A 15500-nucleotide genomic window follows, 5' to 3' on the forward strand; every position below is an offset into this window, starting at 1 on the left:
CGTCGAGTATAGTCGGGTAATTTGTGCGGACACGACGGCCATTCCGCTCGGCCCACTTTAACATCAAAGTCGTGTCTGTAACAATTGGTGTCGAGGAGTGGAATTCGAACCCGGGACTAAATTTATTAGGCCCAAATTGGTAACAAGTAGAATCGATTCGGAGCGCGTTTCCCGCGCGAAATTATAACGGCGAAATTTGTATTTGTTTTACGAAACTCGAATTTTGCAAGTCGCGCTATGGCGGATCAAGACGGCTGGGGTCCGGTAGGGGAGAGTGAAGCAGGGTCGGTCCAGGACCAAATTGAGGGACGCGAGGAGAGCGAAGCAGTGAGGGCGGCAGGGTCGCAAAATAGCGTGGTCGCGCACGTGGGTGTAGCGGCACCAAATTTAGCCGCGGCCGTGGTCGCGGTAGCCGAACCCGAGATGCCAATGAATTGGAACCTGTTTATGAAACAGATGATGGCCTTTATGGTAAAAACAGACGATAATTTCAAAGGGATGGGAAACCAAATGGGGGTAATGAGGGACGAAGCGAGGGGTACCAGTGAGGGGTTAGACAATAATTTTGAGGAGTTAGACAAGAAATTTGGGAGGTTAGACAATAATTTTGAGGAGTTAGACAAGAAATTTGGGAGGTTAGACAATAATTTTGAGGGGTTAGACAACGGGATAAAAGAGGTGAGAAATGGGTTAATGGGGGTAGAAAACAGAATGGCCGCTCAAGAGAATCAGATAGAGGGAGTGAAACATGGGTTAACGGGGGTAGAAAACAGAATGGCCGCTCAAGAGAATCAAATGGAAGGGATGCAAAAAGGGTTAGAGGGGTTAGAAAACAGTATGGAAGGCAAATTGAGGGACATGAGGGACCAAGCGGAAAGGGAAGTTAACCAAATGGGGCAGCAGATAGAGGGGGTCAGAATGGGGGTAGAAACCAAACTGGATGCTCACAGGGAGGAAATGGAGCAGATGAGGGTGGCATCTGGGCAGGAGATGCAAGTGATGGGAGAGGAGATCAGAAGAGGAGTGAGTGAGGAGGTCGGAGGAGTGCGCGAGGAGGTGAGGCACTGTAAGGAGCACATGGAGAAGGAGGTGAGAAAGGGGACTGTAAAGTTACAGGGGGGCATAGAGGTCCTGACGCAGGAGGTGGAACAGCTGACGGAGGGACAAAAAGAACTAACGGAGCAGGTTCAAAGGAACACTGCGGTATTAGGAGGTTTAAAAGCGACACAAAACGACATAAAAAACGACTTAATAGCGACAAAGAGGGAATGTCAGATGGTACGTGAGGGACTGACAACGAGGTTGGACGAGGTGATAGAGGTAATGGAGACGACGGACCGGCAGGTGAGGACGCACATGGAAACGGTCAAGGTAGCCTTGGAGGACGAGCTTGAGGAGACGTACCGGGGAATAAAAGAGGTGAAGCACAAATTAGAAGAAGTGGAAGAAGGGATGAGCGAAATTAAGAAGCGACGGAGAGGGGATAAGAAAGAGATAAAAGAGGAGATAAAAGAATTGGTCCAAAGTCTGTGTTTGGATCGTGATGATGTGCTCATTAACCGGATGAGGGATTCGCAGGTGATGGAGGAGAAGCGAAGAGGAAGAGGACCCGGTGTAAGTGGTGACCAATATGGTCGTGCGTATGATGCGCCAGGGGATTTAATGAGCTTGGGGGTCGAGATGGACCCGGGTGTTCGTGAGAGGCCGTTGGTGAAGTGTGCGACAGGTCTGGTGTGCGAAAGAGGAGGTGTGCGAGAAAGTCCGACTCTGGGGTGTGTGAGGAAAAAGTGCGTGCCAAGGAGTAGTGAGGGTGCTGGCGAGAGTGAGTCGGTCGTAGCGCGTGTGCGAGGGGGCACAGGGAAGCGCGGTGTGGTGAGTGTTACAGAGGGTGTGACGGGAGAGTGTGTGCAGGAGTGTGCGCGAGAAAGGTGTGTGACGGACAGGTGCATGAGGGAAGAGTGCGCTGTCAGAAGTAAGGAAGAGTGTCCACCTGTGGTGAGTGTTACAGAGGGTGTAACGGGAGAGTGTGCGCGAGAAAGGTGTGTGACGGACAAGTGCATGAGGAAAGAGTGCGCTGTCAAGAGTAAGGGTGAGTGCGCTGTCAGGAATGGAGGTGAAAGTAGTGAGAGTGACAAGGAGAGTGAGTTAGTTGTGACAGGTGAGCGAGGATGTACACCTGGGATGGAAGGATGCACACCTGGAATGGTAGAGCGTGAGTGGGAATGCACGCTGGAGTTGGTGGTGAGGCACGTGGTTGGGTGTGCGAATGAGGGCACACCTGTGATTGTCACAGAGGAGGTGACCGAGGAGGGGGCGCGAAGCGGTGTATTGGTGAGGTGTGCGAGCAACGAATGTGTGCCAAAGTGTTCGGTGGTCAGGTGTGTGACCAAGGCTGTGAGTGGAATGGGTGTACCTGGGTGTGTAAGGAAAGGTAGCATGGGCACGGCTGGATGTGTGAGCAAGGAACGGGCTGCGGGGTGTAAGCGTCCAGGTGAAGCATCGACGTTAGACGGGATAGAGTTTAGAACGACTTATAGCCGAATCGGGCCCTCGGTGCGTGCTGGGCCTCGCTTTGAACGGCCGCGTCTGTGCTCCACTAGGCGGAGCGGGCGGCCCGATAGAAAGAGTCGTCATGGCGACCACTTTTTGGTGAGGCATTCCGGCAGGCCGAGATCGAGCCATGGGATGGCTCCGTGCCGAGATGGTGCGTGGGATCTCGGCCCGGGTAAACCTCCTTCCCTGCACCGAGTGCCGGACGCATCCAGCCGCTGGCACAAAACAACCAGCATCCATTGCTTGGCTTTACGAAGCCGGGCTTTGGACAGGGATTGGCGTACCGAGAGGTATTAGTGAGTAGACTGGGTGATGAGGTTAGTGTATTGGACCCAAAATTAGAGAAAAACAAAATTTGATGATTGGCAAGGGATTGGCAGTAGTGATTGGCAGATGATGGGCAGTGATTGGCCAAATTTTTGATTTGTTGAAATTTGATGTGCAAAATTGGTAGTGAGAGACCCCCGATGTGGTGGGATGGCAAATCCACCATCCTTCCCATGGGGGGGCAAAGGAGCACTAGATTATGGGGTGTATGGCAGTGAAAACTAGCCCGGGTGGGTTAGGATATTGTGTGTAGGGATCTAGAGAAGATGACCTTAGGTAACGTTAAGATTAGTTAGTGACTGATACCTGTAGTGGGGACGCAGGTAGATTAGTATGGATGATAATGACGAGGGAGCGCAATAGTTTAAAGGGACGACTGGGAAGCGCAAGTTTCAGAAGGGAGTAGTTAGCTGAGATGATGCCGTGTTTGTGAGAATTGAAAAGGTGTGATTGCACAGGTGTGCAACTGGACAGGTGTGTGGAGCAGTGTGTGAGTAGTGGGTGTTGTGGATCAGCGCGAATGCGCTTGGGGAGAGAAGGGTGCAGGTGGCACCAGGTGTGAGAGCACAGGTGTGCAGGTACAGGTGTGTGGAGAGAGTTGGAGTGAGTGGTAAGGAGTGGTGTGCATGGTGCGAAGGTGTGGATGGGGGAAGAGTGGACCCCTTTCATGAGTACCCGGGGCGGGTAGTGTAAGTGTTAGGTAGAGGGTACAGGTAAATTGTGGTTGGATATTGGCATCTGTGGTGCGGTTGCAGAATGGTGTTGTGAATGGGTGCATTAGTGTTGTGGAAATGGCTGGGCGTGTAGCCTGTTAGTGTGTGTAGTTGGTTGGGCACTCCACCACTGTGAGGATGTCGGCCAGGTGAGGCCGCAGGTGGGCTCTGGGAGTCGGTAGAGTTGTGGATGGGGCCCGAGGATCCGGAGGATGGACCCGGGTAGCCCAGTGCCAGAGAGGGCACCGAGTGGGGAGAGTGCCAGAGGGCCTTCCCCTGGTAGTTAGGTTAGGGTAAGGAGCAGGTAAGCTCGGAGGCAACTGCAGTGGTGGAGGTGTGCAGGTGGGTAGACCCACTGGGAGAGGTACACGTCGCAGCCCAGAAATTGTACGAGGGCACCGGGAGATGAATCGGGGGAGTGAGACCCCAAATTGAAGAGCACCACAGTTTGGCCAATGGGAATTGGTTTTTAGAACCCATAGTGTAAGAGGGCCAATGGTTTGGCCGGAGAAAGACCCCGGGTAGTGTAAAGTTGTTAAAGTCATTTAGGAGATAGTTAGGATTGATGAACCTGTCGCACCATACGCAGCCACTTACCTGTGGTGATGATGATGACTCCACACCTGTGTTTTCTTTGTTTTGTTGCAGGAGATGAATCGCTGTGTGGATTTGTGAGACGCATCACGACGTGGATGAGACATTGGGGTGATTCCATCTCTCCCTCCCTAGGAGGGACTGATGATGAATTGATAATGGCAAATTTTGATGTTGAGTTGGAGATGGCAAATTATGATGAGAGTTGAAAATGGCAAATTTGATTGGTTAGGAGGGAGAGAAGACGAATTTGGTTTATGGGAGGAACGGGGAAGACAGTAGGGATGTTTGTTGATTTGTAAAGTAGATGTTTATGGGTAGTGTTGTGTTTTGTGGATACAGTAAGGGGTAAGGGAGGGGCCATGTAGGTTACCTGGTGGGGGGGGGGGGGGGGCGTACGATAGGAACGTACCTGTCTCACCTGGTTCCCATGTGCCCCCAGTGTGCATCACCTTACATTGCGTGCACTTTTGCGCCCTTACCACCTTACTCACTTGTCTGCTTCTTTTGTCTCCCACCTCCGAGGATCTGGCTTTGGGGTAGAGAGAGAGGAGAGAGAGGTGCTGGCTGCGCAGTTGTGGGCCTGCACTTTCGCTGTTTGCTGCCGGGATCGATACACCATATGGACCGCAATGGTTGTGGCCACCCACAATGGACCGCAGTTCGTTTGCGGCCAAGCACCACCCGGGGATGGACCTATGGGTCAACGTGGCACCTATGCCATACAGGTGAACCACTTTTAGTTAACACCAAGTGCACCACAAGAAGAGCAAGAGACACCTGCAGGGTTAGGGGTTGTCGAATTTATTTTTATTCCAATGAACAATGGTGACTGCACCGATTGGTGGTGGGGTGGTGCTTTTGATGCTGGGAAAGGGTGCTCTGCACGTTATTAAAGGCCGTCGGCCACAGAGCACTCGTGGGTTGGTGTATCGATGTTGGCAAGCGCGCTCTCTCTATGCATAACATCTGCATGTGTTCCTCCAAAAACAGGTCCTGGATCGTAGTGTAAATAGCAGCGTAGTCTTGTAAATAATGCTCCCTACCGGCTGTATGTTTAGTTTGAGAATTCTTTCCGGATTCGGTTATCCTGTGGGTGTGTTTCTGTGAGGAGAAGGGTGCAACGTCGCAGGGGGACATATTTACTCATTTGTGAATATCTGTAAAACTGTCGCACTCAGGGTAGAGTTAATAGTAGAGGGAACTACATTGCGTGCCACACTAAAGTAGGTAAAAATTTATCGGGTCGGGACGCCCCGAGGGTAGAGAAGGGTGCAATGTTGCGAATATGGAATTTGGCCTCCATATCCGCTTGTAAATATTCCCCTATTTTCTCCAATACTCCCCAACTTTCCCCGATCCCCCATTCCCTAGTCCCATTGCATGTAAATAACAATCAGTAGAGCCGACCTTCCCCTTATTCCCCCATTAAATGTCGTGCCCAGGTCCACCGCACCACACGTAGACAACTTTCGGACATCTTCCTAGTTATTCTTATTCTATGTCAGTTAAGGCCTCGTCTCCATTAATTATGACTCTTCGTTGCACCAGAATGTGATTATATGGCATCAGTAGTGAGTTTAGGACCTTTCCCATACCTCCTTCCATCTTCTTCCCCAACAATTACAACAACAACAGAGGAGATGGCGGCGGAGCGGGGGAGGATGCGTCCTCACACCGGCTCGATTAGCGCCATAGACCATGCGCTCCACGGGGTTACCACGAAGGGGCTCCTTGTCAGCTCCTCGTCAAGGGCGGAGCCTGGTAAACCCCCCCGCACGCACCCAATGAGAAGCAACGTGCCGATTCCACGAGGCGGAGCTAACGAGCCGAGGGCGTGTCACTCCCCGCCGGATATACGCGGCCCCGCGCCGGATGTGACGTGAGATGCGCACCCAGCTTGGAGAAGGAAAGCCACCTGCGAGCGCTGAGTCAGATGCGCCCCCAGCTGGAGAAAGAACGTTGCCTACGACCGCTGAGAGGAAGAGAACCCGCCTGTGAAAGAACGTTACCACCTCGAGCGCTGTGCAACCTTCCGCATCTCTGGACCGGACCGGGTCGACCCTGTCCTTGAGCCAAGAGTGCACCTTGAGCCATCGATACCCGCTGTCCTTTTCATCAACCCCCGTGTGAGTCAGCCTTGTCCCGTTTGTCTGTCGTCTGTCCGGGGTTAATATAAGAGTGTGTCTAAGTGCCTGTCTTTCTGTGATTATAACTCTAGCCCCTGTAATCTGACCTTTCCGTACGAATATAATCTCCTCCGGAGGTCTTGAGAACTGAACCCTTGGTGTCGTATTGTGTTATTGTAATCCAGCCGGGTGTCTTCTTTTTCTTATTGAGCCAGCATCGCGCGACTTCGTCAACGTCGAGTATAGTCGGGTAATTTGTGCGGACACGACGGCCATTCCGCTCGGCCCACTTTAACATCAAAGTCGTGTCTGTAACAATATATATATATAATGTTTGTCGGGGGTAGGCAGTGATTACTGTAGACCAGGTAGATTTGTATAGATTAGTGTGCTCCGATTGTCGTGAAGAAGAACCACCATGTAATAATTAGGGATCTGGTAGGTCGGGTGTTCGGATTAAGTGTGACGTGTGGCCATACAAAGGGTAGCTCTTGTGCTAATTAGCTCAGGGATTATGGTTGAAATATCCCTTGGATGTCGTTACCTCTATCTATTCCTTTGTCTCTTTTAGCAACGCACCATAGACACGTAGAGCTAGAATCGCCCATAAACTTCACGAATTAATAATAAAACTAACTGGAAACCCAGATGACGCACTGGGGCTGATTAGCTCGACTGGAAAGGACACATCAGACGAGAGATCCGTGAATACACGCCCAAGCAGCAGTGAATGGTCGGTGTTTTGAGTGACGCAAGCCTGGGGTAAGAAGTGACTCGTTGATTGTCGAAGCACCCCAGATGTCGTCAGAGCCTGGGTGATAAAAGGATGCTTCAGCGGAGATTCGCTCCTCTCCTCTCTTCCCTTCCCTTCTCTTGTAGCTAGAGCTTGTGCCTTGTCGTTCTGGCAATAATAGAAAATGGTCGTTATTGCCACTCTTGTCCCTTATGATTTTGACACGATTGTGAACGGCCGTATTTGGGAGATCTTGCTGGTGATCGTGAGGAGGAAGAGCTGTGGTTTTCCAAGCGCGAACGAGCGTTGCTTGCTCGCTGCAGCGTGACTAGGCCTATAAGGTTAGATCAAGGAGAGAAATGCCTGATCTGTGTACATATCCCTTGCTCAGCACATTCACTGAATGTTTGTGGGAACATGTGCTGCTGAATGCTGCGTGGAAGCAATTTCTTTCTTCGGGACCATTCAACAGCTATACAACTTTTTCTCTGAGTCCACAAATGGGTAGGAAATGCTAACCTCTCGTGTATTCTCCAAATCAAATGCGAAAAATTTGTCTATCACAAGATGGTCACTGGTCAGTGTGTCCTGAAGCATGCCGCAGTCTGAGAAAATGATGGGAGGGGATAAAGGAGGACCTTTCTCAAAAGCCAGTGACACAAAGTGAGGCACTGGAGAGAAGGTTGGAGCGGCTCGAGACTGACATGACCGTACTGTTTGTTGTGTGTGCTCCCAGCTGCAATGCAATTGACCTTTGTCTGTTTTACAAGGTAGTAGTAGAAGTAATACCAGGGTTTTTTTTTTTAATCGATCGAAACGACATCGACTCGGCGACTATGTCCGTCCCATCTGTGCCATCCCTGAACTGGGATGCTCCTAAACATTTTTTGGAGCAAACCTTTCTATTGCGAAGTCATCAATACCATTATTGTATGAAAATGTGTTCAAAAGCTCACTCCTAGCAAGCAAAACCAAGCTATTCAACCTTTCTAGACCCAATGATGATCTTGAATAATGCCTTTCAACCCGACAGATTTTATGGCAACAGCAAACTCCTGAAGAGTATCGATACAGAAAACGGGACGGTTGTTAGACTCTATACAATAATATAGAAATTATTGATAGGTTTGGAAGATGTGAAAGAGCTGTCTCGGGTGGAGAATTATGACACAGCTACAGCTGGATGTAGGAGGAGGAAATTGTTGTTTGACGTCAGCCCACGAGGCCAAACCGATCTGAATGCCAGAAACCATTTCAGAGTGAACACATTCCTCTCAATACTGGATAATTTTCCCTGTGAGCTCCAAAATAGAGCAGAACAAATTGAATTTATTTGAGAACTAGAGCAATGCGACTGTCACCAATATGCCTCTGCATAGTCCCACAATGGGTAAATGCCCTCGTTCACGGTCCTAAAAATAAACACGTTTGATTTAAATCCCTTCAGCTGTTTACAAGTATCACATTTTCAATAGCCATGACAGGTTTCACATCGATCGGTGAAGCAGTTTCAGAGAAGGGATTTTTTTTAAATATTGGCTTTCAAGCTAATATGGCTGCCTCACCACGTGACGTATGACCTTAAAAAGTGTACACTGCATATGTATGGGTAGGGGATCACGTTTGTGAAGTTTCGTGGTGATCAGATAAGGTTCGTTTTTCTATCCAAGATGGCTGCCAAACCACGTGACATACGACATCATTTTCAAACTACATGCAACAATGATGTTAGATGATATTTATAAAATTTCGCATCGATAGGGTAAGCGGTTTCAGATATATAATTATTTAATATTTTCTTTCAATCCAATATGGCTGCCACACCATGTGAGCAATGATGTTTTCGTGATCATCTTTGAATCGCCATGCCTAGTCAATGTCACACGTAAAGTTTGGAGTCGATCGATTTGGTGGTTTGGGAGATGTTTTTTTAAAAGGTTTTAGGTTAAATCCAATATGGCTGCCAAACCCTGTGACCAATGTTATCTTACTATAATTCACCAAATGTCCATTCGAAGGTACCGCAAAAACGGCTCAACCAATCGCAACGATATTTTGGGTGGGTATTCCTGGGACCCCTGGGAGTAAAATAGGCTATATTGTTTTTCCAATTTTCCAGTTTTTCCAAACACGATAGAATAATATTTACCGATATGAACAGTGATGTGGCTTTTGTTGAAATTCTACAAATACTGTTTATTCTACGTACCAGGAGAGAGTAGATTACTCCTGCCGAACTCTTCCTATATAAACTTGCGGCTCCGAAGTAACACGGCAGCGTGTGCAAAGCGACTGAGAAACAGGTGTAGCGGCCGCTTCCGTGTTAGATTCGGCGCGCACTCTTCACACATAAACGTGCGACTGAGAAAGACGTGTAGCGGTGAATAGTGAACCTGACTAAGTCCAGAATTTCACAAATCAGAGCTGATATATTGCCAGTGATTTACCCAAACATAGACATAGCTGTTGCACTTTTTTGAACTCTACTTATGAATTGGAGTGTCGAGATCTTTTTCTTGTCGAAGGCTCATTAAAAATAAAATAAATAAAAACTAGAACGCACTCAGTGGAGCACATACCTATGCCAAGCTGCACAGTTTACGTTTTGTATCCTACTGATAGGCTGGATCCGGATCCGGACATGAACCAAAATCTAATCGGCTTGTTCTTCTCACCGAACCAACACGTCCACCTCGTTTTGTCATAATTCATCCACAACTTTTTGATACATCATGCTATATACAGTGCCTTCAGAAATTATTCACACCCCTTGACTTTCACATTTTGTTGTGTTCCAGCTTGAATTTAAAAAAAAATTTTTCTCACTGATCTACACATAATACCCAATAAGGATAAAGTGAAAACATGTTTTTAGAAATTTTTACAAATTTATTGAGAATTAAATACATAAGTATCTAATTTACACAACTTAATAGCGCACAAGCCCCTCGAGTTAATACTTCATAGAAGCGCCTTTGGCAGCGATTACAGGTTCGAGTCTTCTTGGATATGTCTATCAGCTTTGCACATCTGGATTTGGGGAGTTTCTCCCATTCTTCCTCGCAGATTTGCTCAAGCTCTGTCAAGTTGGACGGGGAGCGTCGGTGAACAGCAATCTTCAAGCCTTTCCACAGATTCTCAATGGGATTCAAGTCTGAGTTTTAGCTGGGCCACTCAAGGACTTTCACGTTCTTGTTCTGAAGCCATTCCAGTGTTGCTTTGGCTGTATGCTTGGGGTCATTGTCCTGTTGTAACATAAATCTTTCCCTCAGTCTAAGGTCTTTTGCACTCTGAAGTGGGTCCTACTCAAGGATTTGCCTGCATTTTGTTACATTCATTGTTCCCTCTGTCCGTACAAGTCTCCCAGTCCCTGCCACTGAAAAGTAATGTAGACACAAAGACATCAACGAGATTCAAAGAAAAGGTTCTGATGTTGTGTGTAACGTCGACCTACTTTTATGGTCTGGAGACGGTGGCACTGATAGACAACAACAGAGGTCAGGAGGATTGCAGAAATGAAGAGGGTGGATAGGAGGATGGATTTGGATGGATCTGAGTGAGGAGATGAGTGATGGGGAAATTGGTGAAATGCTTGTTGAGATGGGCTGGATACTTGGTATGGATGGGGGGGGAAGAGAATGGCAAAGAGAGGGGATAGGTTGAAGAAGCAAGGTAGGAGGAAAAGAGGTAGACCATGGTTAAGATGGGATGGAGGATTCTGTGAAGAGGGATATCAATAAGGTGGGGCGGTTGCAGAGTGGGTGGAGAGATTTGGCTGAGTATTGTGGTCAAGGCAGGGCAGAAGCTTGGTGCCTTTTGAAGGGGATGATGATGATGATGGTCAAGAGGAGAAATCATTTTTTTGTCTCCACCTCGATGGTAAATCACTTTTAAAATTAAAAATTCTCGTATCCAGTTCTCCACCAAAATTGAATCAATTCATCCTTGTCACACACGCAACCTTCTCACAAAGTTCAGTCCAAATCCATCCATAACCTTTTTGAGATATGATGATCACAGACAGACAAACAAGAAAGGACGTCATGCAGTAGCATGACATATGGCTAAAATCAAGAGAATCAATAATTAATTCATTAATTGCATCATTAAAATAAGGGGGGAAAAAATGTAAAATGTATTTCTTAATCTATTGGCTAATAGTATACCTATATATTAGTATACCTGTATATATTGGCTAATAGCATACCTAAACCACAGTTTCATCCGAATCTGTAACTTTTTGAAAATGAAGTGGTTAATCGAAAAATTAAACAATCAATCGATGAATTGATTAATCAATAAATCAAAAATATCACCTGTTCTGTCGTGTCCAAATATCACCTCCCTAGCTCAAAAGATGGCCGAGATATCACCCGGATGAGAAAGGAAATAAATAAGTACTTAATAAATCATTAATAATTAAGTAAATAATGAATTAATTGATTAATCTAAAAGCAAAAAAAAAAAAAAAATACGGTTGTTGCCAAAGCACTTGATCACTATTGTGCCGAAATTTCAGTTTCCAAGCTCAAAAGATGGCTGAGATATCGCCCGGGCAAACAAGAGAACCTTGACCTTTGACCTATATAGTAAAAAAACAAAAAACTGACTGCCTCATTTTGTCTTTCGGAATCCTTTGGTAAAGTTTGACGAAGATAGCCGAAAGCGTTCACGAGTTATCGCACTCACAAACAGACGGACATGTGATGAAAATTGACAAACAAGGGTGAAAACACAAGGTGCTGGAGATCACGACTCAAGATCTTCATCGAGTGAATACAGGTCGAACAGTTCGACTTTGTTCAGCATAAATGAGTTTGTGTTTCTGAACACATTTTCATGTGATCATGTTATTCATAACTTCTACAATAGAAAAGTTCGCTCCAAAAATGTTTGAGATGCTATCCCAATTCCTAATGAACCTGTGAAGCTGGTGTGAGTAAGGTGGGGGTAAAGTCTTCACTATATCCATTAACAGTAACACCGGTGCCAGGATGAACGTACCTGTCGCTTTGCGTCCCGCGCTGCCTCTTCGAACGCTGCCAAGCCGCGCTCCATGTGTTTCAGCGACTCAACGCGGCTGGACGGGGCCGAGGGATCGGAATTGTTCACAGCGAACTCGAACACTGCCCCGACGAAGGTGTCCGGCCAACCGTGGACCGGTACCACGGACGAGACTCCGTACATGGACAGGATCAAGCACGCCCAGCGCAGCGTCCATATTCTCTGGGGTCGCCCGGCCAAGTCCATCGCTCCTCATTCAATGTTCCTGAACGCAGGATGATTGCGGACGCTGCGAGTTTATATAGCCGTGTAAACAAACAAGGGGAAGGGCTGCCATGAAGCAATGCTGGAAAACACCGACCTCGGTCGGGCAAATGACCCCGGGAACGTCACGCCTCGGTCACAACTTGTTTATGCCTCCTCTCGGTCCGAGCCCTCAGCCTCATGTGTTAACCACGAAAAGTCGCACACCACATGGAAGTGTTGAATTTGCTTTCATTACGTACACGTACACTGAACGTTGGTGCGGTGAATAAATATGAGAACGTTGGTGCGATGGCTGAGGGGTGTGAAAAAACCCGGGCGACATTTTCAAGCAAATATTTTTTCTCATTCCGTCAAACGTTTCATTATTACCACTGTTTTATGAAGAGGATTTTGTTTATATTTCTACAAATGGATGCGATAAACAATTGTGTAAGTATCGGTGGGGCATGTTGAGAATTTTCCGAAGCGGAGACTGGGACCTGCAGGACACTAGTTGCTACTCGTACATTACTACGTACATGGGATGTTCTCAGTTCCCAAGTTTCGTGTTGAGCGCTCGACCAAGTGCCTTATGTAAGCACTTAAGTTAAACAAGCACTTCAACGAAACGTTTGCTAGGGAACGACTATCTTGGCAAGCGACAACAAGCTTATTGGTAACACGAACTAAACGAGCAAATGAAATACCACCTGTTTATTTATACTAGGGCATGCCCGTACTATATATATGCCCGTACTATATATCTATCTAAAATTATATCCCCCCCCTCTATTTACATGAAATGGTTTGGTTCATTCGCAACGCCAAAGCGAACGGCGAACGGCTTGCGAGTACAGTGACAATCCCCCCCCTCTATTTACATGAATGGTTTGGTCCATTCGCAACGACCACAGAACCCCCCCCTCTATTTACATGCAATGGTTTGGTCCAAAGCGAACGGCTTCCGGAGTTTGGGAAAGCAATCGCCATCGCGTGCACAAACGCGCAGGAAAGCGAATGAATCGCAAATTCGTTTTTATTAGTTTTAAAACTTTATTAAAACATAGTTTAACGCCAACATAGTTTGCAAACGTGAAATAAATGAATACGCTCTCAAATGTGCCATCCGAGGCAGAGTGTGTCCGCCACGTTCGGCACACGCGATCGTTCGCTGCTCTCTGATTGGTTGAATCGTTTTTTGGACATAGCTCGGTAAGTAATTGTCCGATTAATATGAAACCTTGAAAAGGCACATCCTCGGGTCCCCAGCAATATACCTGGCAAGTTAAAAGTATATCGGACCCGTGGGTTGTCGAGAAACAGCGGTCACAGACAGACAAACGTACAAACGTACAAACGTACAGACAGAGATTACTGGAATTATAGATAGACTAGGGCATGCCCGTACTATATACATATCTAAAATTATATCCCCCCCCCTCTATTTACATGAAATGGTTTGGTCCAAAGCGAACGGCTTGCGAGTGGTGACAATCCCCCCCCTCTATTTACATGAAATGGTTTGGTCCAAAGCGAACGGCTTGCGAGTGGTGACAATCCCCCCCCTCTATTTACATGAAATGGTTTGGTCCAAAGCGAACGGCTTCCGGAGTTTGGTAAAGAAATCGCCATCGCGTGCACAAACGCGCAGGAAAGCGAATGAATCGCAAATTCGTTTTTATTAGTTTTAAAACATAGTTTAACGCCAACATAGTTTGCAAACGTGAAATAAATGAATACGCTCTCAAATGTGCCATCCGAGGCAGAGTGTGTCCGCCACGTTCGGCACACGCGATAGTTCGCTGCTCTCTGATTGGTTGAATCGTTTTTTGGACATAGCTCGGTAAGTAATTGTCCGATTAATATGAAACCTTGAAAAGGCACATCCTCGGGTCCCCAGCAATATACCTGGCAAGTTAAAAGTATATCGGACCCGTGGTTGTCGAGAAACAGCGGTCACAGACAAACGTACAAACGTACAGAGATTACTGGAATTATAGATAGATGTCGCTTTGTCGACGGGAATCCGAAGACAGGGGGATAGAGAAAGAGATGGGTGGGAGAGAAGAGGGTGGAGGGTGGGGGGTGGGAGAGAAGAGGGGTGGAGGGTGGGAGAGAAGAGGGTGGAGGGTGGGAGAGAAGAGGGTGGGGGGTGGGAGAGAAGAGGGTGGAGGGTGGGGGGTGGGAGGGTGGAGGGGTGGGGGGTGGGAGAGAAGAGGGTGGTGGGTGGGAGAGAAAGAGGGTGGAGGGTGGGAGAGAAGAGGGTGGAGGGTGGGGGGTGGGAGAGAAGAGGGGGGGGTGGGAGAGAAGAGGGGCGGGGGGTGGGAGAGAAGAGGGCGGGGGTGGAGAGAAGAGGGCGGGGGTGGGAGAGAAGACGGCGGGGGGTGGGAGAGAAGACGGCGGGTGGGTGGGAGAGAAGAGGACGGGGGGTGGGAGAGAAGAGGGCGGGGGGGTGGGATAGAAGAGGGCGGGGGGTGGGGATAGAAGAGGGCGGGGGATGGGAGAGAAGAGGGCGGGGATGGGAGAGAAGAGGGCGGGGGATGGGAGAGAAGAGGGCGGGGGATGGGAGATAAGAGGGTGGAGAGAAGAGGGCGGGGATGGGAGATAAGAGGTGGAGAGAAGAGGGGCGGGAGAGAGAGGGTGGGGGGTGGGAGAGAAGAGGGTGGGGGGTGGGAGAGAAGAGGGTGGGGGGGTGGGAGAGGAAGGAGGGTGGGGGGTGGGATAGAAGAGGGTGGGGGGTGGGAGAGAAGAGGATGGGGGGTGGGATAGAAGAGGGTGGGGGGTGGGATAGAAGAGGGTGGGGGTGGGATAGAAGAGGGTGGGGGGTGGGAGAGAAGAGGGCGGGGGATGGGAGAGGAAGAGAGGTGGGGGAGGATGGAGAGAAGAGGATGGGAGAGAAGAGGGGCGGGGAGAGAAGAGGGTGGGGGGTGGGAGAGAAGAGGGTGGGGGGGTGGGAGAGAGAGAGGTGGGGGGGTGGGAGAGAAGAGTGGGGGGGTGGGATAGATGAGGGTGGGGGGTGGGATAGAGAGGGTGGGGGGTGGGAGATGTGAGAGGGTGGGGGGGGGTGAGGGTGGAGAGAAGAGGGTGGGGGGTGGGAGAGAAGAGGGTGGGGGGTGGGAGAGAAGAGGGTGGGGGGTGGGGAGGGGGAGAAGAGGGTGGGGGGGGTGGGGAGAGAAGAGAGTGGGGGGGTGGGAGAGAAGA

At 48.7% G+C, this 15500-nt stretch overlaps 1 protein-coding gene across 1 annotated transcript in view; it reads right to left on the bottom strand.

Moving 5' to 3' along the window:
• The window catches only part of BTD (biotinidase), a 40131-nt gene extending 27548 nt beyond the window's left edge, over positions 1-12583 (bottom strand). The window contains exon 1 of the mRNA XM_078779937.1: positions 12054-12583. Coding sequence (XP_078636063.1) covers positions 12054-12299 — 246 coding nt within the window. The 5' untranslated portion in view covers positions 12300-12583. The remainder of the gene's footprint in view (positions 1-12053) is intronic.
• Positions 12584-15500: the final 2917 nt, after the last annotated feature.

Source organism: Myxine glutinosa, chromosome 6, assembly GCF_964187855.1.
Source record: "Myxine glutinosa chromosome 6, kmMyxGlut1.1, whole genome shotgun sequence".
Taxonomy (NCBI): Eukaryota; Metazoa; Chordata; class Myxini; order Myxiniformes; family Myxinidae; genus Myxine; species Myxine glutinosa.